This window comes from Trematomus bernacchii, unplaced genomic scaffold (assembly GCF_902827165.1).
Source record: "Trematomus bernacchii unplaced genomic scaffold, fTreBer1.1, whole genome shotgun sequence".
Classification (NCBI taxonomy): Eukaryota; Metazoa; Chordata; class Actinopteri; order Perciformes; family Nototheniidae; genus Trematomus; species Trematomus bernacchii.
Window position 1 is genome coordinate 19,356,372 of NW_022987593.1, and position 23,561 is coordinate 19,379,932.

At 37.7% G+C, this 23,561-nt stretch overlaps 1 protein-coding gene across 1 annotated transcript; it reads left to right on the forward strand.

Moving 5' to 3' along the window:
- Positions 1–558: 558 nt before the first annotated feature.
- On the forward strand, positions 559–6,296 carry LOC117482007. Its single transcript, XM_034129952.1, has 8 exons — positions 559–621; positions 699–778; positions 1,968–2,330; positions 2,464–2,672; positions 4,537–4,709; positions 5,064–5,124; positions 5,813–5,988; positions 6,097–6,296. The coding sequence occupies exons 1-8, from the start codon at positions 605–607 to the stop codon at positions 6,161–6,163; spliced, it is 1,146 nt and encodes a 381-aa protein (XP_033985843.1). The 5' UTR covers positions 559–604; the 3' UTR covers positions 6,164–6,296.
- Positions 6,297–23,561: the final 17,265 nt, after the last annotated feature.

The following is a 23,561-nucleotide window of genomic DNA, read 5'->3' on the forward strand; positions in this document are numbered from 1 at the left end:
AAACATCCAAAGTCATTGAACCTGTGTTTTTCGTATCATTAAACGCTGTGTGTCCAAATCCTACCAGTCCACTTGATGAGTGTGATGTGTGTGTTCATGTTGGGTTCCCACTAACAGGCATGGGAGTTTCTCACGTCTCAGAGTTCTGCATTTCTCTGAAACAGAAGCAACCTGACCGCAGAGAGAGCAGAGAAGAAACAAACCAAGAGAAATTATATGGCATTTTCCATCCTCTCTTATAATTAATTTGGTTCTCTTCATCCTGTTCAGTTAAACTGCCTCGTGGATTCACAGGTTAATGCATTCCTGTTCCTTCACTCCACCTGCAGACTGTGTGACGTCCTCAGTGCTCATAGAGATCAACTGTTTTACCCTTATCATTTAAAATCCTTTCTAATGCTTTTTTCAGGAGTCAGTATAGGTAGCTAAATGGGTCTTTAGCCATAGTTTATTTAGTTTAAGAAAAGTGTATTGTTTGTTAAACAACAAAACTTTGTTGTATAGTGGGTGTTACTGGGGTTTGGCTCACCATGCATATTAATAATCTACAGCCTGATTTCCGTCTTCTGCTCATTGACGACAGAGGAAAGGCATCTTTCAACACATGGTTCCTCCTTCACTGTGAGTAGAAACAGTTTATTGATGTAATGATTCTGTACACCTCCTGTGAACATTATTTAATCTGACATGTTTTATAGTCTCACAGAGATGAGAGGAGCAGCTATGAGTTTAACTGCAGCAGCGAGTGGATTAGTTGTCTTCCTGCTCTCTGTGTCAGGTACTGTACATCTACACTTACATTCATCACATGAACAAAGGGGATTCTGGGGAAATGTGGGACTTGTAAAAGCAGGTCATTTGTAGAAAGAAGTGGATCGGGGTTGGATGAAATGCAAACTTTCCAAAAATATTCCAAATATATGTTTTGTTTAGCTTTGATGAAACACTTAGATGTTACCACGTTTTTAATTATAATGGATATTCGTAAAAAGATCTTTCCTGTGTTGGTCAACGTCATTACTTATCTTTTGCTTAAAGTAACTGTGTGCCCAGAACATGTACACGCTGTAAACTGAGGATATTGTTCCCTCCTCACCCTGTGAAAACCTTTGCTTTGTTTTATTTCTAAGATGACCCTGGTTAAAAAAATGTTTTGTTGTTTTTTATTAAGTTTTAGTGTTTTCGAGGGATATGTTCTCATAAGTCATTACACTGTCTCTCAACTTCTCTCATGTCGCCATACCTCTGCACCAAACCCTTCTAGTTGTTTCTCTACTCTCTGACCTCAGTGTTATATTCCCACACTCTGAGTTTAAAGCAGTCTTCTTCTTTTTCTCATCTGTATATCAAACAGAAGCTGCTCACGCCTCAGTGTTCTGCATTTATTGTTATTTTCACACTCAACTCAGCAGCAAACTGACCACAGAGTGAACAGAGAGAACTGGACAAGAGAGTCCCACACTTTTCTAATTCTTCCAATCTTTGACATCACTGACGTTGAAAAACTGAGCTAAAAGTTTGTTTTTGGACCTGGTACAATTTGGATATGACTCTAAAATAAGTCATAAAGTAAAATTGCATCAGGTATGAAGTGCTTAAGAAGGAATTGAGAGAGCTTAATATAAAAAATGTAACTTCATCATTATTTGTTGACTCATAAACGTCTCCTTTTAAGCTATTTTAAAACACTTTGTTCATTATATAGACCAACTTGGAAACCCATAAAAGAAGGATATATTCTCTTATGAATGAACAGTTGAACACCTAATAAAAATCTATATTCAGTCCTCGTTAGATACCGTAGATGCATGATTATAATCTTTTTCTGATGATTGGGGATCTTGACGATTGCCCAGCTTAGATTTCCTGATATGATATTGGTATTATGATACAAATATTCTTATTAACTAATTGTTAACTTAAGTCATTCACTTTGATTATAGTTTCTGATGTGCTCTGTGTTTCAGTGGTTCAGGGTCAGAATGACTGGGGAGGGAATTACACTTCTTCTGAGGTCTATGCTGTGAAAGGATCAACAGTGGAGATAAACTGCACCTACACATATCCATCCAGAATAAAAGGCAGTCAAAATAAAGTAAATAAAACATTCTGGTTCATTGAGAACAGTGATGGTGAACCTGTAGATATGACCACAGTCTCAGAGTATGCAGGTCGTGTAGAGGATCGCTGTGAAAACAACATCTGCACTCTGAGAATCAAAAACCTGACAGAGAGCGACTCAGCTGAGTACAAGTTCAGGATCATAACAACCCTAGATAAATATGCTGCTGCACCTGGAGTCACTTTGTTTGTCTGTTTGTCAGTCACAGGTAACATTTTCATTCATTTGAATTATTTATAATCGTTCAAATTGTTCAAATTGTTCAAAATCTAGAAAACAATAACATAAATGTGTATGACTGCATGTTTGTAGATAATTGTTATCTTTCTTCTCAAATCCAGGTCTCACGGTGCAGTTTGAACCCACACATGCTAACCGGGCAGAGCTGAAGTGTCAGAGCAGTTGTCTTGTACCCTCTGGTCATTATGTCTGGTACGAGAACGGAGAGAAATCTACGACTTCAATATATTCTACTCATTTATTCACATTAGGTTCTACAGACAGATATTCCTGTGCTCTGAAAGGACATGAAGACTTCCCCTCTCATGCAGTGTGTGAGTTAACCACTACACACACACTGACATTACATTACAATTACATTTCAGAGATAATCTCACTGCAGTATTCTTAATCTTCATATGGAGACAGCAGTAGTACAAAAACAAAAAGGTAGCTGTAACCTGTACATAATTGTAATAAAAGCAACACACAGTAAACAATAAAAGGAAAATCCTATACAGTATGCACCAAGAACATCTAAAAAATAAATGTAAGAATAAATTAGGCAAATAAATTCTTAGCAATTAAAAAACAACTGGAAGTGATTTTGGTTTATATTAAATATTTAACAAAAAATGTTGGTAACAAAAATATAAAATACCAACAGTAAATAAGCCATTTTAAGAAAATAAATAAGATGACTTGGAAATACTTTTTTCTCAAGTACTCAATTGGAATAAAGCAACGTTTATGAAACAAGTAAAAACAAAATATCAGAAATAAGGAATCCATAACCACAAAGAAACAACGAAACATCACAATCAATAAATTACACATGTTATAATAATCAAGAAGAAGTGGAAGTGAAATAGTAAAAACAGGTAAACTTCATAATTTAAATTGCCCTAAGGATAGAAGTGAGGTGACCTTTAGATTGCTCTGCATGTTATTCACGGTTGCAGATGAAAGATGAAAACATTTGGATTTTGCATGCTCAGTAAAAACAGCCGGCACCTGCAAACAAATCAGCATATAGAGAGAAGAATCAGTTGTTACAAACAAAACATTTAAATGTTAAAGACTTGTTATTGGCTGTCCGTTTCAAACATGAGTTAAAATGATTTGACAGCTCCAGCTCTACATTACAATAATAAAGGTAAAAAGTAAAATCTAAAATAGATCATGTGCTTTTAAATATTCTTATATTTAAATATTAATGCACATTTCTCCTCCAGATGCTCCAACTATTCCCTCTGTGTCATTGAGTCCCTCTGCTGAGATAGAGGAGGGCAGTTCAGTGACTCTGACCTGTAGCAGTGATGCTAACCCAGCAGCTAACTACACCTGGTACAAGGAGAATGAAGACTCTCCAAAAGCTTCAGGACAGATCTTCACCATCACTGACTTCAGAGCTGAACACAGTGGGAGTTATTCCTGTGGAGCCCAGAACAAGTTAGGACGCAGTAATTCCACCTTACATCAGATTGTTGTGGCAGGTAATTTTAATTTATCAGTACATTTGTTTTCAGTCACATCCTCTGCATAGTAATCAGATCAAGAAGAGTGTTTTTCGTTGTTCTTCTTGGGTCAGGGATTGGCTTTATAATATATTCTTTATATTTAAATAATGTATGAAGGTAACACCATGGTCTGTAAAGTGACCATTTACTGGGACATTAGATGGAACTTCGACTGTTTGCAGAGGATATTGTCCTTTTCATTAGACCTTGACCATCAGTGTGCGTAAAACTGACGATACTTTAGTAATGCCGGTCTACTTGTTTTGGAGACCATTGTTCAAGAACATGATTTTATTAATTATTTCTCTAACTTTTTTTCATCTCATTTGAAATATTTTTTTAAGCAAAGCTCCTCTGACTGCAGTGCAAACCATGTTTGTGTCTCTTTTTCACTCCCTTCTCTGTAATTTCGGCTACGTTTGAACCATAATTACATTTGAATTGTTATTGAAAATGCAGGAACTGGACCCCGAACAAACATTATCATGAATGTAATTGTAATTGACCGTTTACAGCAGTTAAAAATGTAATTGAAAATACGAGAATCAAATATAAATCTGGTGTTTAGTTACATTATTTTAAATTGAACTGGAACAGTTTAATTACTTTAGAAATAATAAAAACTATAGGCATTATACAGTATATATTCGGAAAAATCCCATGTGCCCTCCGCAGTACTCCACAGTACCCCTAGGAGTACTGATAGACCCATTTGAGAATCACTGCTGTATTACCTGTCTGTTCTCTGTTGATCACTGTTTCTCAGGATCATGGAAGCTACCAGCTGCTGTATCAATCTCCGTTGTTCTCCTGGCTGTCATTTCTCTCTCTGTCTTCCTGTGGATCAGGTGAGCAGATCTGTTCATCTTAATCATTGTTTGTTAAATCATTAAAAGTCTGTTTGTTTGATCCTATCCAATCCAATCCAACTTTATTCATATAGTGAATTGAAAAACACAGAGTTGACCAAAGTGCTGTACATCAATAAATATATAAAAAGCAGCATAAATACATCAAAACTGATAGGACAAAAAACAAATGTTAAAACACAAGACAATAAAACCATACTTATAGCCATAGACTGAAAAACAATAATACACGACGTAAAAACAATAAAAAACACGTGAAAAAAAGGAAAGAAAAAAAAACATTCAATGTTCAACCAATTGATCTTGTTTTTCTTTATAAACTTTCCTAACCAGAAGAAAGAGGGCTTCTAGAGACTCGTCTGAGCCTGAAGAGAGAGCGGACAACAGGGAAGAGGTGAGAGTCTCATTGTCTTTAAAGGTAGGGTAGGTAAGTTTGAGAAACCGGCTCGAGATACACTTTTTGTTATATTCCATGGAATGCTCTTAACATCCCGATAGCAATGAATATCTTAAGTGCTGTGACAAAAAATCCATAAAGAAATGTCATCTGTGGAAGCCGTGGCGCTGTAAAAAACACGACCAATCATTTTAGTCGGCCCGGCTAAAATAACTGGATGGCCTACCTGCCTGTCAGCCTTCCATCTGTGCACAAACTTATCTCGTGCCCTCATTGGTCATGTGCGCGTTCGTGTGTGTTGGAGGAGGGGCTCTGTAAGGAAGTGGCAGATTTTTTCCGGCTGTGTATTTTCAAATTCTAGCGATCTCGAGCCGGTTTCTCAAACTTACCTACCCCACCTTTAAGTGCTGCTATTTTACATCCTTTACAAAAGTTAATTTCTGTCACAATCTCTTTGATTCTCCTCTTAGACATGAGTACATTTAAAGTACATCCAGAAGTTTTCCTACCTTTTGTCCTTTAATCTTTTCTGTCATACAGCATCAAATTGATGAAGCAGGGATATGTTTCCATCATTACCACAGCTGCTGTTGCTTTGGCCTTTTCTGTCCTGGCTGCCATCTTTTTATATGAAAATACTTATTAATGTAAAAATGTGTAGCTGAAAGTGTTTTCCTCCCTGCAGTGTGTACCTGATCAGCCGGAGCAGCAGGATGACCTTCAGTATGCCACCGTTCACTTCTCCAACAACCGGGCAGACCCTCTTTACTCCAACATGAGAGCAGCTCAGCCCCTCAGACACACAGAGCAACAGGAAGTCCCGGAGTACGCTCCTGTCAAGTTCAGCAGTGCTGCCCCGAGGTGAGCAGATCCTCACACAGGAACATAACCCTCATAACAATGACTTTCAATACATTCATCACTTTAGCATGAATATTATTATTAATAAATACATTATGTATTTCCCAGGCCCAGAGGGCAGGACTCTGGAGAGGATCCAGCTGCATTGTACAGCACGGTCAACAAATCCCGATAAATACAGCAGGCAAATAATTTCCATAGTTTTTTGAGTACATTTCTCTCCATTCTTCATACAAATAGATCTTCACCATGTTCCTCTTCTTGTCCCGACTGAAATAACTCAACACCTACTCGGTTGATTGCTGTAGCATTTTGTCAACCCAGTATCACGGCAAGACGTGAACATGTGACGATCTACCATGCTGGGAGACGTGAATATGTCACGGTTTCGTCCCTTCAAACGTGACAGTTACACGGTATTGTTAACATGGCCCAACCAGTGGAGAAATACCCGGAAGTGCCAAGCAAATGGTCTACCGCGCCTATTGGTCGGTTTTTATTGTCAAAATGAGATGTTTTTAATTTATTTTTTAATCGTCACACTTGATTTCGCCGATTTTCTTGTTGCCCTAGCTGGTCGACACCTCTTTTAGCAGAAACAAAGGCTACATTAATGTATTAAATCGATGTTAATCCATGTGTGTGGATCATAGACTGGTGTGGATGTGGAATTAACGGACGTGACGTTGTGCGATTGCGTTGCCAGGCAACGCAATTTACAAACTCTTCAACTACAACCCTAATTATATTTTAAAACATTTTAGAAGGCCTCACGAAATACTTTAATGTAAATTAAAATGTAAATGTGAAGGGATGTGTGTAATGTGGTGATTGACATTATTCACCCACGGATCTATGGGTTGGGGTTATTGTTCCGCACGGACATTTTAGTGAACCGGACTTACTGTTGATGTGAAATCCGAAAACATTTTTTTAAATAAAATAATACTTTATTCCGAGTTTGCTTACTTTTCTGTTTGGAGGTCATCACATAACGGCATTGTAATACACGGTTCGGCTGCATTAAATATTACATATCTGCCGTAGTTCTGTATTTATAGAGCCCTGATGAGAAGACTTCTGGACAAACAGGAAGCACTGCCGCCAAAACTGAAAACGTGACGTGGATCATAAATATATCAGCAATTAAACAACATCTTACATTTCTTTTCACACAATACGTCTCCTTGCAGTATCAATACTAATTCGGCTGACTTTTATATTTGATCCAATTGGTAGATAGGCTGTATTTACACCATAACGGTGCACAGCTGATAGAAAGGCACATCTAGTGGTTAAAGCACGTTATTGAATTGTATTATTTTATTATTTTTCACAAAAATGAAACCATCAATAGCAGAAACAGTATTAACTGTAAAACACCCAAAAGAAAAGATCATTAGTGGTTTTGTTTTATATATATTTTAAGGATAATAATAGCAATGTAACACTGTCTATGACACTTACTGTATAACACTGATTTGAAAAACATACAGAAAAAACTAATTCACTGCCCTTAATAAAGTATTTAAATATACATTTCAGGTGTGCTGTTTTGTTTAGATCATTGACATCTGGAGCTCTTTTAATGTCCTTTTTGATTATTGTTACACCAGGTCTTGTCAAAACCTTTATTCCATATTCAATATCCATTACTAAACAAAACAGCAATTCTACTCCACTACAATTCAGAGGTTAACCTGGTATTTTTACTCCACTACATTTATTTTAGTTACTTTGCAGATTCTGATTAATGATGTGAAATATAAACAACCCTTAAATCAGGCTTTAGTTACACCTGAGTAAAATTCAGGGAAAGGTGATTGTCAAGTGCCAACAATCAGGAGAGATATTTGATAGTTGCTGCTTGAGAAGACTAAACATTTATCTGCAGATCCCTATAAAGTATATTCATTAGTCGTTATTCTCTACTAATAGTTAATTAAAGACTGTATATAATGGCTATTTTGCATATCCCTTTCAAGATTTCAAGATTTTCTAAGGTTCATTGACATATCATATACACAACTAATTCAATAACGTGCTTTAACCACTAGGCGGTGCACACAAGGTACACACAGCCATAATAACTTTGTATTATTAATGTAGGACACTTGTGTATGTATAACATCTGAAGATGTGTAGTTTTATTCATGTTTTCACATAATTGTACAGGATATTGCTATATTATTTCACATGTTTTACTTATAATATCTGATTTGTAAAACATCACAGACAGAAAGGTATATCCGTCATTTAACAGTAAGCTATTGAAATTCTGAATCCATAGATGTGTCTCCCATCACCCAAATCCCCTGACTATTCTCTCAACTCAGTATTTACATTCTTATATTCAAAGAAAATCAGTAATATCTTTAAAAACGACAAGTCCTTTTATATCAGCTGTGCATCAGTTATGGTGTATAACGTATTTTTTTTTTCGGATTTCACATCAACAGTAAGTCCGGTTAACTAAAATGTCCGTGCAGAACAATACCCCCAACCCATAGATCCGTGGGTGAATAATGTCAATCACCACATTACACACATCCCTTCACATTTACATTTTAATTTACATTAAAGTATTTCGTGAGGCCTTCTAAAATGTTTTAAAATATAATTAGGGTTTAGTTGAAGAGTTTGTAAATTGCGTTGCCTGGCAACGCAATCGCACAACGTCACGTCCGTTAATTCCACATCCACACCAGTCTATGATCCACACACATGGATTAACATCGATTTAATACATTAATATAGCCTTTGTTTCTGCTAAAAGAGGTGTCGACCAGCTAGGGCAACAAGAAAATCGGCGAAATCAAGTGTGACGATTAAAAAATAAATTAAAAACATCTCATTTTGACAATAAAAACCGACCAATAGGCGCGGTAGACCATTTGCTTGGCACTTCCGGGTATTTCTCCACTGGTTGGGCCATGTTAACAATACCGTGTAACTGTCACGTTTGAAGGGACGAAACCGTGACATATTCACGTCTCCCAGCATGGTAGATCGTCACATGTTCACGTCTTGCCGTGATACCGGGTTGCATTTTGTTCATGTACATATAATGTCTTACAATGTCTTTGGAGAATAATTCATTCTTTGCATTTTTGGATCATTTTTAATATTGTTATTATAATATTCTTTAATTAAGTACAACTATACATGTTTGCTATTGAAAAGGACATTGGTATTGCATAGGAACATCTGTTAGCTTATCTAGTTGCAGTTTCATCCTGCTGCCACTAGGTTTCAGTAAAGAGCCGTATTTCACTGATAAAAAACATTTCCAAGAGCCTGTCAGGTGCATTTCCCTTTGTGTGGGTACGGTCATTTCCCCTACGTTCTTTGTCTTTCTTTTGACCAGTTCCATTGTTCACATGTTATCGAGTTACATTTAGTTGTTTTGTAGGTATATAACCATCACAGCTCATTACAATTGTGTATCATGCTTCCTTTTTTATAACTTTTATAATGACCCTTTTCTTGTGTGCTGTCTAACATGTGTTTACATTTTCCGTGTGCTGGTCTGTATTGATTTGCATTAATAAAAAAGATGTCCATACTAGTGCCATTACCTGTGATGTAAAAATAAAACAATCGCATGTGTCTGCTTGAAATAAAAACGCTGGAAACAGTAAAAAGAAAAAAACCTGCAGTGATGAAAGTGTCACACTGAGTGAGGAAAGTGTGTGACCACAGCACAGCCACAGTCTTGCTCTTCACTGCACATTGTGGTGTTGCAGCTACATGCATTAGCGGATCTAGTTGCAGTTTCCCGCTGCTGCCACTAGGTTAAAGTAAAGAGCCATATTTCACTGATAGAAAACTATTTCCAAGAGCCTGTGAGTATGAGTATACGTTGTGTGTAGACCATAGACTGTATTTATAAAGGTGTAGAAACTCCTTCTTCCCACGTGCTTTGTCTGCCATGATTTTCTTTAATTTACCTTTCCATCTTAAAGGTTTTACACCTGTTATTATGACTCTTCTGGATTTCATGTGTTTACATTTGTCTTATTCTGTTCTGTATTATTTTGCTTTAATAAAAAAGGTTAAAGGTGGGGTAGGTAAGTTTGAGAAACCGGCTCGAGATCGCTAGAATTTGAAAATACACAACCGGAGAAAATCTGCCACTTCCTTATAGAGCCCCTCCTCCAACACACACGAACGCGCACATGACCAATGAGGGTGTTATGGCAGAATGTTTAATACAGCGTATTTATGATATTCATTAATGATCACATGGTATTCCATATGATGTGTGTTACTGAGTTGGGTCACACACAGTTAGAGAGACAATGGTCGTTCTGAATTATCAATAGATGTATTCATTTTAAGTGAGCTGACACCGAGGGTATAGGAAGTTCAGAGAAGGCCTCGGGTTATAAAAACAGTTAACCTTTGTTAGTTAACTAATCCTAAAGATGTCATGAGATGATGACGTTTAAACATATACAGGTATAGCTTTCAGAGAGAAAAACATGTGACATTTGTGTGGTTGGCTGCATGATACAATGTGTGTGTTAAACATGTTTGGGGAACATGTTCGTGTGTCATTTAGAAAAGTATATATAGCCCTGTGTTTCTTCTGTTTTGGGGGGCATTTCCACGATTGGCTGCTGTGGCAGCAGGTGATGTACTTCCCATTATTGTTTGTTTGTTGCAACAACTAAATAATAATTACTTATCAGCTATATCTGTGTTTGTGTTTTATTGATTCCTCTCTGTTTCATTCTTTCCTGTTGTGTTATGCTGGATCTCCACAACATTTTGGAGGTTCTACCGAGATTGCCAATGCTGGAGGTTGCTGTGTTCCTTCTCTGGGGGTCTCAACTCACCCTGATCAGGCAGCTACATAGAAAGCTGTGGTAAAATCTCAAGGAATTGAGAAACCAGACTTGAGACTTCCACAGAAGAAATGCCGACTCACAGTAAGCAGAACGTATTTGGAATGAAATTGACTTTTGAAGTTGTATTGGTTATTTTTCCAAATTTAAGAAAAAAAGCAGAGGAGTGGAGTTAAGGCACAGCTATGGCTGAGATATGTTTGTTGATTGTTCTGTCTGCTGGTTGTCATTGTTGTATTCGTAAAGGTCTTGTTTTATGTTGATAAATGTTTATACTGGAGAGATCACTGTATTCTGCTCGTAGTCTGCCTGAGAAGCTAAAGGTTTGACTGAGGGGATATGCTCTTTGCTAGCCGTAAGGACATGTTATGCTGGAGGAATCACTGTATCTGACCTCGTAGTCGTGAATTCTGCCTGAAAAGATCCTAATGATTGTCTTAAGGTTCAGATATTCATTTGGCTGAGGGGATATGATTTGCTTTGCGAGCCAAGTGCACATCCGGTCCGTTCGGTAATTAAGAGATTAATAAGCCCGATCTGAGTTCAGGGAGTTAAAAGTATAAAACTTGCCTGGCGACTCTGTGAATTCACTACATACAAAAGTGGAGTTTTCCATGTTTTGTCAGGCCGTAATATAATGTAGAGCCTGTGATAAAGCGCTAAATGTTTTTGGTATACCATAGTTTGTTGTTAATTGTTCAAAGAAGCCCCCTTCTCCTGAAAAGGCTGAGAGCTCCAGCCGGGGTGTGTCTGTATTTGTCTGTGAAAGTATTTCCCTCTTTCCGATTCTGTAAAAGAGGAGACCCTTTGTTGTATCAGCCGTGAGAGCAGCAGTGTGTCTGTTTGCTCTTTTCTCTGATGCCTGAAAAAGGAGTGAGTTTAAAAAAGGAGTGAAAGATCAATGAGTGATCTGAAGTTGGAGTGAATACATTGAAAATTAATAGATCAATGTGTGATTTGATGTAGTACATATATTGAAATAAATAAGAAACAATAATTTGTTGTTTTTAGCATAGTTTTTGTAGGATACAGTTACGTCACATTGTGGTTTTTATGAGAAGTTTTGAGAACTGATTGTTACCATTGCATTGCATTGTGAATTTCATGGTATTTGTCATTAACTAAGAATTGTACTTAATTATATTTCATACAGTAACATTAAGGGAAAGTAAAAAGAGATTTACTGAGTATATGAAGTAGCTATATTGAAATAAAAAGATTTAGTTTTATTTTCACCTAGAATTAAGATGTTTTGAAAAGTCTAGAGAGAGTAAAAGTTATATAAAGTTAACTACTATTCTGGAAAATGTTCCTATGGTTTACTGTTTTATGAGTAACATAAAATAAAAATAAATATATTTACTAGATATAAGAACAACATGCTTATCTAGGTTAACAGAAAGTTGCTATTAACCAGTTTCAGCTGCAACTATCCTATCTTTGTTCTAAAGAGAACATAAGTTGAATTTACAATTAATATTAAGAAAGTTCACAATGTATACCATTAAAGACCGTTTTGGATTAATAGGGCGTGTCTGTCATAAACATTCGTGCTTAGATGGAATAAAGTGTTGAGATGTTCTCAAAGTGGGAATTTTCACAATGCCTTCTTTGTTTTTATTGAAACAATTAAGTGATAAGGAAAGAAAGCTGTTCCGTGATGATTTCTTTAGGTTTTAGCTTTAGCAATGAAGATTACATTTTGTGAGGAAACTTTTCCACCAAGAATTCCTTTAAGTGTTCCAAAAAATATATTCATTAACTGTAATTAGATTACTTGTTTTTCAAATATAGCGCGGTCTGAATACAGTTAGTTTTGTATTCTGTTACAAACCTAACCATGCTTGTAACACAACTTAGATAAACAATTAGAAAATGAATAGAATAAGCAAGTAGATAAAAGATGAGTCTATAGTGGTTAAGGAGCGTTTCTTTGTTTTGCTCATCTGACTTAGAACTGAAGTAAAGAAGAATAGTGTTTAATGAGAACTGTCATTCTTCATAGGTTTTTAAAGATAAATCATCAGTTTGTATGGACTTTGATGTAGAAATGGATCATGGTGGAGAATGAAGACCTTTTTGGTTTCGAATTTAAGAAGATTTTAAAGATGATGTTTATGTTATTTTCCTGACTAGAATTTAAAAGCAGGACGTCAACTAGAGAAAAGAGATTTTACAATTTAGTTTTACTACTTTTAACGAAGTAAGGAATCTGGGTAAACTACCACCATTGTTAGTTTGTTTTAACATTCACATGTTTCAGCATTCCTGACCATACTCAGCCATTTTGTAACCCGTTGGGGGAGAGATTTAAATTGAGTTTTTCTCTAGTAGCTGATTGGCTGTGATTACAGCAGCACTGGATAGTTGTGCGCCACCTTTGGGTTGTACTCTGAATCAGTGTGTTGGTGAAATGTTGCTCACTACAGAAACAGAAGAAGTGTGCAAAGAACGCATCTCTGAGGAGGTTTTGACATTTTGCTTGTGCCTCGTTGTCAAGGCAACAGTGGTGTGAAGAGGAACTGCAGTTTTTGGGGATTTCTACTGTGCAGAGGACAACGTGTGTCTGCTGATTGTACCACATTGATCCAAGAGTTTCCTTCCCTCCAGATGCCAGAGAGAGTTTCCTTGAGCCCACTGACCAGGGCCGTTTCTAGCTTTTTGGGGGCCCTGCCACTGACTACAGCTGCAGAGGACAACAAATCACTGACTGTTCTCATTATGACAAGATCTTGAGACAGGCTTGTCTCAGACTGGTCAGACTCTGAAGAAATTATGCAATGATTTTATAGCATAACTGTGCAAGAGTTTTCCAGAGGGTGGTGTAGAACATTATGTTTAGTGTTTAAGAAAAGAGGCTGCTTGTTTAACGATGGTCTGGAATACTGAAAAGATTAAAGTTTAATATCCTTGTTTAGCATACAAGACATCTGATTATTTTATCACACAGAATAATCTTGACATATAAACTAGCTATGGGTAAAACGTGTGGTAGTTATACCATTGTTATCATGAACTAAAAATAAATAGGGAAATAGTATCTGGTTAAAGAAGAACGGATTTGATATACTAGAGAGGGTTAGTTATATTGTGAATACTTCACAAAGTATTTACTAATGTATTTTGAAGAACAAATAACAAAAACACAAGTCCAATTTTGTTTTGTTTTTAGATTAAATTGTCCATTACCAAAACTGTTCACCTTAGGTCTAGCTTTAGACTTTGATAGTAAAGGAGTATTTAGGCTTATTTTTATATATCTGACATTTTTTAAACATGTTGGCTATTTCCTAGATGGAGAGATGGCATTACTCTCCATTTATTAAGAACATTTCTGAAGATTTAATATTTGTTCCATTTCTAATATTCCTATTTCAAACGTAATTTTAGAGTAACAAAGGCTGATGCTGAACTTGGAAAACATGTGTTTGCAAGTCGTAAACAAAGAGGCTTTGTTTGTTCAATCACCAGTTAAATCTCATACAGTAATAATGATTGATTTGGCTAAAGCTTAGTTTAACATCCTGGTGAAACATTATGAGATATGTTCACTTCTAAGGGTAAACAAATTGATTAAAATGGATTATTGTTATTATTATTGATTAATTTGGAATATTAATTAAAAAGGCCGTTATCTGCAGGTTCACTTAGGAATGCCTTGCATGAACATTTGTCAGGCTTTGTGTTTCCTAGGGGCAGTACATTAATGAAGTTTATTGATCATTTGTTTATTTAACATCTGAAGAAAATTGTGCTGCGAACACGGGAAAAACTTTGTTGCATTGTTTGACATCAACACAATGATGTCACTGATTAAAAACTCCAGCTGGTAGAATATCAAAGTGCACTATTATAGGACATGAGATCTCGAGACTGACTTAGCCTTTGCAAAGACTGAATGAATGTGAATTGATTTGTGAAATTCCTGACTGTTACAGTAACACTGACCCACCGACAAAAGGTGATTTTATTTTGGGATGCACACAATGCTTTTGGCAATGGTTTTCTGACTATGCCATTGTTGAACCATTGTGAGACATGACGCATGCATTTTGTTTGACTCTGCATGATCCCTGCATGGCTTGATGACTATGTAGCTTGATTTTTAACATTGCTGATTCTTTTTGACAGGAGAAAGTTTTTTTTTTTTTCCTTTGTTTTAGGTGTTCCTGATGATGAGTCATAGGACTTTGAAATAACATTGTATGTGAAGATGGGTACTCTGAAGTGTCTTATTTGGGAAACATGGTCTCTATGGGTTGGAGGACAATGTTTCCAGGAGGGGTATAATGGGTTTATTGTTCAATTTAGTAATTTAATTTTAAGATGTATTTGATAATATTTTGTTTCCATCCCAGTTGAAATCTTTCATTATTTCTTCTGTGACACATTGGTTTCAGATTTCTTTGAATTCTTGTCACGTGAATCTTTTAACCCTCACATGATCCAGAGGGCAAACTTGTCGCCTAAAAAAACTTTTTCCCACATGGTCAAGCTCTCGATTGGGTTCTGCTAAAGACAGGTATGATTAAATGTATTGTTCAAGGTTGGGATCTGATTGGTTTCAGCACCGTGGCTGAACAATGTTGCAGGAGATGTTTGTTGTGTGTTTAGGAAATTGTGGGTAAGTATAAAACACAACACAAACAACATTTCATGGTTTCAAGAAGTTTAAAAATGATAGATAAGACTCTAAGACCTAGTGGTCGACTGTAGGCTGTTAACCCAGAATGCAAGTGCTATTTTCTACCCAGGTCAAAGCTGTTTTTCCCCTTGCAATCTTGAGGCAGACTGGAGTATCAATGAAGGCAGCTGGATGACTTCCAGCTATTCTTCTACTGCTATTGTCTTATGGGTTTGGGTCAACACGAAGAATAAAACCCAAAACCTCTGAGATAATTTACAGCCAAGTATATTATGCCGCGTTTCCACTACACAGCCTCGCTCGGCCCCGCTCGGCCTCCTTTGGCCGCGCCCGGCCTCGTTAGGACCAGCTCACTTTGTGGCGCGTTCCCATTACAGTTTAGGAACCGGGTCAGTATCTATAGTAACACAGTGTAGGCGGAGCGACGCTGCTTAAAACTGCCGTGACGTCATCTTCAATGCGACACAACAATGGAGATGTGAAAGCGATCGTTTGCTTGTTTTTTGCTGTGTGGTTTATTATCACAAGAAATAGACAAGAGTTGTTTCGAAAGAGGCGACGTATAGCAAGACGAGGTATAGAAGAAGCTGACGCGAGAGTTCGGGCAGTCCTCCTACGCCGCAGAGACTACAGGACGACTCGAATCACTACTAACTACAATGCTACTTGGTAAGCTAACGTTCGCTAACTAGCAATGTGTTTAGGCTCACGCTCCCTATACGACCAAAGTATTTCAAGTATTTAATTAATTGTAGCTACCACTTTTACGTATTAAAATATGTATGCTTTTGTTTGTGTATTTCAGAAGTTACCGACCGAGCTACCGAGTGGTGGAATGTGATTGTTCCATCTTTCACACACTCAGTGGGTGGAGAACTTCAGGATGCCTGAGGAAAACCTACGTGTAATACCTAAATATTCATTGTATTGTATTGAACATAAATACATCTTTTCTTTTTCACATACATGTGTTTGTCAAATTATTTAAACCAAAAAAATGTTATCAGAATTGACTATTTAGTAAATATTTGAATTTCAAGCACCAGTACTGCCCCCATAATAATAATCTAATAAATTAAGCAAATATCAAAGCAAACTATAAACATAAATACAAAAGTGTAAAACACAACAGAACTATATTCATAAATGCAAGTGTAAAAAATTGTTAACATGGATGGAGGCTAAAGTATCCACAGCATAAAATAATATGATTATGATGGTTTGTCTGAAAGACACAGCCTCAAGGTTCAAGGTTTTTTATTTTGTCATACGAACATAGCTAGTGTAGTTATGACAATGAACATCTTAGGTCACAGGCTCCTCCAACAGTGCAACACAATAATCCAGATCAACAGAAATATAGTGCAAGTAAATATTAAGCGCTGTGCACCGCTCTCTTTGTATAGGTGTTTTCTTTTGTTCTCTTCTCTTTGAAATATATAAGCAATGTGTTTGAGTCTAGCACAACGAGGGTATTACAATTGAGTAATTTTCCTACATGTATTTATCATGTATTCTTAATACCATTACAAAATATGTAATGTTATGTTTTAGAGGAGGACCTCAAGCTAGCAAACTCAATTTCAAACAGTATGCAGAGTTGTCCTGCTAAAGAGTTAAAATGTATTATTTAACCAAGTATTTATTCTCTTATTTGCTTTAATTGCAACAGATGATAAAGGTTTCACTGTGATAAGTATTCTCTTAAATCCATAAACCCCTGTACAGTGCTTTGTGGACGATGGTGTTTATGATATTTCTGACTGCAGAGGGACGCCTAGATGATGCCATCTTTTTGTGCGATCGCTGGTGGGTGCAATTATTTATCAACAAGCAATAAGATAAGACATGGCATTGATTCTGCTGGGCCAGTTGCCGTTCCTGCAGGGCCAGATCCTCTCCTCCTCGGTTTGTGCTGTTGATGCAGAGGACGTTGTTCGGAACTGTTCCTCCTCGCTAGTCCCAATGTAATCATCTAGAACAGAAACATGACTTGTAAATTCCACAAACTACTGCAGCACAATACTATAAATAGCAACAACAACTATAGAAAAGACAAACTGAACGTAAACAATGGCACATATGGTGTTAGCAAACAATAGCTCTCGCTAATGCTATCTGCCTAGCTAGCCTTCGGGGCTCCATCGGGGTTGTCAAACATAAATGTAAGGATAAAATAGACTTATTTGTTAGAAGTGAGCTTTAAAACAGATAGGGACACAAAGCAGGGACACAAAGCTTTCAAGCAAATAACAGCGTTAGCAAAAACGTACCATGCAGACTCCAGTAACGCCGTTGGAGAGTCCAGTGTCTGTGTAGAGACCTCCTGAAAGACTTTGATATTGCGAGTTGTCCCGTCGAGCACCCGCTGGACCTTATCATCTGCAATATAATGGACGTCGTCACTTCCTCGACCGACCATGGTGTGCTTTTCTTTGCCATTGTTGTAGCTCCTCTGTTAACAAAAATGCTGTTTGTAAAAATGGATTATCTCGCGCGCAGATTGTGACGATTCTCTCCGACCAATCAGCAGCCGAGAGCGTTGACGTCACAAACTCAGCCCGGTTCTCTCGGCCCTGGCCCCACGATTTTATGAGGCCAGAAAAACTGAGAATTAGGACCAGCCGGCCGGTACTAGGCCAAGTGGAAACGCAACCACAAACGGGCCGCTGACGTCACAGCCCTCTTAAACCGGGCTGCGCGCTGTAGTGGAAACGCGGCATTAGTAATCTCAACACTCCAAAGAACATATAGAAGATCCACCGTTAACTGTTCTTTTACTGAAGTCTCAGTTTTTCTGACTACAGTTCCGTCCAATTCAAATGGTAATGATGTTGCTTCAGATGTCATCAAGGGATTTTGCTATGAGATGGGACATTACAGCATGAAGGCTAAGATAGATATTCCATCTAAAGGCTACGCATGGAGATCGGAACGTGCGCACCCTGAAGAAGTGTTTACTGGACAATATAACAGAAGTAGAAAGAGTGGACGCCAGTTACATCTTGCTATAAATGTTTTGGAAGATTTTTCATTATGTATGTAAGTTTGTTAAACTTGAATGGGACAAATAGATGTTTTCCTCTGAAGCATACTGAGGTTTTTAAATGATTTTCCATTTAAGTAGAGTAGGATTAGCGCAATTGTCTTTTCTTCCACTTTTTGTGTTATAATCAAAAAGGTGGTTTTTTGGCTATTGTGAGTAGGTACAGTACAGGTGACCTGTGACTTCTGCCTTGAGTAAAATGATTACCCATTGATAAATATTTTTCAGAAAGTCATTTTGGGCTTTCGAGGGCGGAACTCAGTAGGTTACTTGTAATAATAACCTTTTTTGATTAAGTGATCTTAATTAATAAAAGGAGGGAGTGTTATGGCAGAATGTTTAATACAGCGTATTTATGATATTCATTAATGATCACATGGTATTCCATATGATGTGTGTTACTGAGTTGGGTCACACACAGTTAGAGAGACAATGGTCGTTCTGAATTATCAATAGATGTATTCATTTTAAGTGAGCTGACACCGAGGGTATAGGAGGTTCAGAGAAGGCCTCGGGTTATAAAAACAGTTAACCTTTGTTAGTTAACTAATCCTAAAGATGTCATGAGATGATGACGTTTAAACATATACAGGTATAGCTTTCAGAGAGAAAAACATGTGACATTTGTGTGGTTGGCTGCATGATACAATGTGTGTGTGTTAAACATATTTGGGGAACATGTTCGTGTGTCATTTAGAAAAGTATATATAGCCCTGTGTTTCTTCTGTTCTGGGGGGCATTTCCACGATTGGCTGCTGTGGCAGCAGGTGATGTACTTCCCATTATTGTTTGTTTGTTGCAACAACTAAATAATAATTACTTATCAGCTATATCTGTGTTTGTGTTTTATTGATTCCTCTCTGTTTCATTCTTTCCTGTTGTGTTATGCTGGATCTCCACAACAAGGGCACGAGATAAGTTTGTGCACAGATGGAAGGCTGACAGGCAGGTAGGCCATCCAGTTACTTTAGCCGGGCCGGCTAAAATGATTGGTCGTGCTTTTTACAGTACCACGGCTTCCACAGATGACATTTTTTTATGGATTTTTTGTCAAAGCACTTAAGATATTCATTGCTATCGGGATGTTAAGAACATTCCATGGAATATAACAAAAAGTGTATCTCGAGCCGGTTTCTCAAACTTACCTACCCCACCTTTAAGATTGCCATAACTCATGTACATAGCTTTTCCATAACCTGTGATTTCAAAATAGATCAACACTATCAACACTGAAAACAGTAAATAAATGAAAAGCTGCAGTGATGAAAGTCAGTGTCAGGATACATTAGAAGGGGAACACAGTGAAGGCAGACTGTCCCACTGAGTCTTCACTGACGGAAACACTGATCGCTAAGTTTCAGTTTGTGCTGCAGATTGTACTTTGGTTGGGTTTTACGTATATGGATTTTTTAAACAGTGACTTTATGAAATTAACTTTCTCCTTGAATTTGTATTTAACAGCCCATATCATTATCATTATGGAATGTAAAACTTTAATTATTCCTTAATGATAAAGAGTTTTGATATGCCTTTTTGCAGACAGTATTCATGCATGCATTTTTCGAGTCATGGAGTGAAGGCAGTTTTATTGAAGTGTAAAGTTATGTTCCATTTTCCCTTTGGGATTTTAGTTAATTTGTGCATTGTTGAGATTAAATTAGTTCATGTGTGCATTGTTGAGATTAATTGACAGAACATTGTTGTAGATCTTGAATTGTGGCTGCTGTTTAAAAAAGGAAGAATTGAGAAATAATCTTCTCTTGTTAGTCTGGGCCGGTGGTCTGTTGTTGATGATACACGTTCACCACATAACTGGTGTCTTTCTACAAAACAACAAACTTCTTAAACTAATACTGTGAAGAGGAAGGAAGTGGTGTTTTTACCCACCTGATCTGCATCGCTGTTCTACTTTCGAGCCCAGAGAGGGACATTAAGGTTCAAGATACATTTGATGTAAAGGTGTTTTTTTGTGGAGATCGATCGTCTTCTTTGTTTCTTTGTCATTGACGCCACACGGAGAGGAGAGAAGTAGTTATGAGTTTAAAAGCGAGTGGATTTGTTTTCTTCCTTCTCTCTATGCCAGGTAATGTATATCCACATTTACATTTTAGGACAATCTACCAAACTTATTCAGAGCGGCTTTAAATAAGATTTGGTGAGGGATATGAAAAACACCTGATTCAATGATATTCTCCAGTTAGTCAAGAGTTAGATAGAGGCATGATGAGGAACTTTTTAGACAATGACTTCTGCTATTTGGGGATCTTATAGCTTGTTCTCCAAATTATATTGGTAGTATGATACTTTTCTCATGAAACTGATTCTTTACTTAGTCATTCATTTTGATTGATGTTCTGTGTCACAGTGGTTCAGGGTCAGGATGGCTGGGCAGTGATGTACACTCCTACTGAGATCTGTGCATTTAAAGGATCAACAGTGGAAATCAACTGCACCTACACGTACCCAGCCATATGGAAATACCAGGTTATCACAGTTAAGAAAACATTCTGGTTCACTCATTTGAAGGATGATGTATTTGTGGATCTGAATACAGACCCAGAGTATACAGGTCGTGTAGTGGATCAATGTGAAAACAACATCTGCACTCTGAGAGTCTCAGACCTGAGAGAGAGCGACTCAGCTGAGTACGTGTTCAGGATTTAAACCAACCATCAAACTGCAAGATGGGCTGGTTTACCTGGAGTCCCTCTGTCTGTGCCAGGTAACAATTTAATTCAAGTTATTATTAGTTTGTATAAAGTAAAATCCTGTTATAAATATGTTTATAGGCATTTATCTTGAGAGTTTGGTCCAACACAACATTCCTGTTTCTTCATTTCAAATCCAGATCTTCAGGTGAACGTGCGCAGATCTGATGAGACCTGGTCAGAGCTGAGGTGTCAGAGCAGTTGTCAAATTCCTGGTTATCCTTGCTACATCTGGTACAAGAATGGAGAGAAAATTCAGACAGGAACATTTTCTTTTGCAGTTGACTATGATCCTGCAGACAGCTATTCCTGTACTGTAAACGGACATGAGAATCACCGTTCTCCTCCAGTGTGTAAGTTAACTCTAACTAAAACAAAATGCAACATGTGACAAAGGCATGTTAACATTTAAAACATACGCAACTATCTTATGTTAAACTCATGGGTCTCTTTGAATCTGCAGATGCTCCAAAGCTCCCCTCTGTGTCAGTGAGTCCCTCTGCTGAGATAGAGGAGGGCAGTTCAGTGACTCTGACCTGTAGCAGTGATGCTAACCCAGCAGCTAACTACACCTGGTACAAGAAGGATCCACATGCACATCTTCCTTCTTCAAATGAAGGACCACGTCTTGTCCTCAGCTCCATCCTGTCCTCTGACTCTGGACAGTATAACTGTACAGCTGAGAACACGCTAGGGAAGTCATCTACAAACATCTTTATTGATGTGAAATGTGAGTTAAACATTGTGTTAGAGCTTTAATCTGTCCTCTCTTTGCTGGAGAAGATTTCACCGCTCATACTTTCTTCAGCTCTTCTTGCTTCACATTCAGACTCTGCTGTAATTCTCTGAACAGACTTCAAACAATTTTAGGAGTTTTAAAAAGTGTTAGGACCCATAATCAAAAATCTATTTCAAACATGGGCGTAGGAAGCATCCTGCATGTGGGGGGGACATTTTTATCGGGGGTGTGGGGGCGAAAAAAAATATAGATTTCCTGTATTCTGGTGCATTTTAACAGGTGGTTTGATACTTTTATGTGGCTATACTAGCATGAGGAAAATGATGGGTACATTTTGTAATTTCAGTAGTAAAGAAAGGAAACATATTTGATTATTAATTCAGAGCTGTCTTTGAATTAATAAAAAGCAGTTTAAATGCCCATTTTTTGTACATTTATATACAACAATAAATATTTGTAAGTGCATTGAGAGATATTGTTGTGGAGAGTCATTTATATATAAATCGCAAAATACATTTGTGAATCCTTCTGTGAGCATTTATTAATATTGAGACTGATCTGACTCCATACGGATGTTAAGTTCACCTAGGATTGGTATCATTGACTTAAATGTTCAAATAAATGTTGCTCTTCTGTCTATATTGGTCATATGATGCCCCTTGACTGAAATGTTTCCTGTTCAATATCCCCACTGATTTCCTTAAAATCCTGGGATGAGAGTCCACATCACAATTTACTCTCAACTGTCATTTCCCTTTCATCACTCACCTCAGCAATGGACCTCTCTCCACTGTCCCTGTATTCTGCCTCTGACTCACTCTCAAGTGCCTAGATGTCAAGAGAGGTGGTGAAGTGATAATAAATACTGATAAATACTAGTAACCTGGCATTTCGATGCCTTTTCTCATCTAAACTATTCAGTATTTGTATCTCTCTATCATGACATAAAGACGAAACTCCTCTCCAGAAGTGAGACACCGCCATCACTGTTAACTGATTAACTGCTACCAGCTGATGACTTACTTTCCTCTTCTTTGAAAAAAATGTTCTTATGTCCATGTTGTCTGGGGGAGAAAACGTCGGGTTACGTATTGTAACCCTTGTTATATAAACACAGGCGGAGCCCTCTACTGGACTCTATGGGTACTACCTTATCATGCAAGCATTCACCTACTGAGATTTCCATAGACGTAGCCGGCCCCGGGGCGGGCTTACCTGAATGCGTGCGCATCTCACTTCCGTATAAAAGGAGGCCTCGCCTCCTGACCACTATCCTACACCACTCTTCAGTGAGCGGTATAGGACAGACAGTGCCCCCAAGGTAGAGGGCTCCGCCTGTGTTTATATAACAAGGGTTACAATACGTAACCCGACGTTATATCTCTCACAGGCTCCGCCCTCTACTGGACTCTATGGGTACAGTGGGCGGAGCCCCGATGTATGCACGCACTGTCGTCCAGCACACCGTTCCACCTCACTGTCCCTGACCGGCTTTAGCAGCCACTGCGCCTCACTCACCTCTCCCTCGGTTGTAACCGTGGAGAAGTCCGGGCTGCGGCCGATAGAGCACACCCTGACGCGCTTG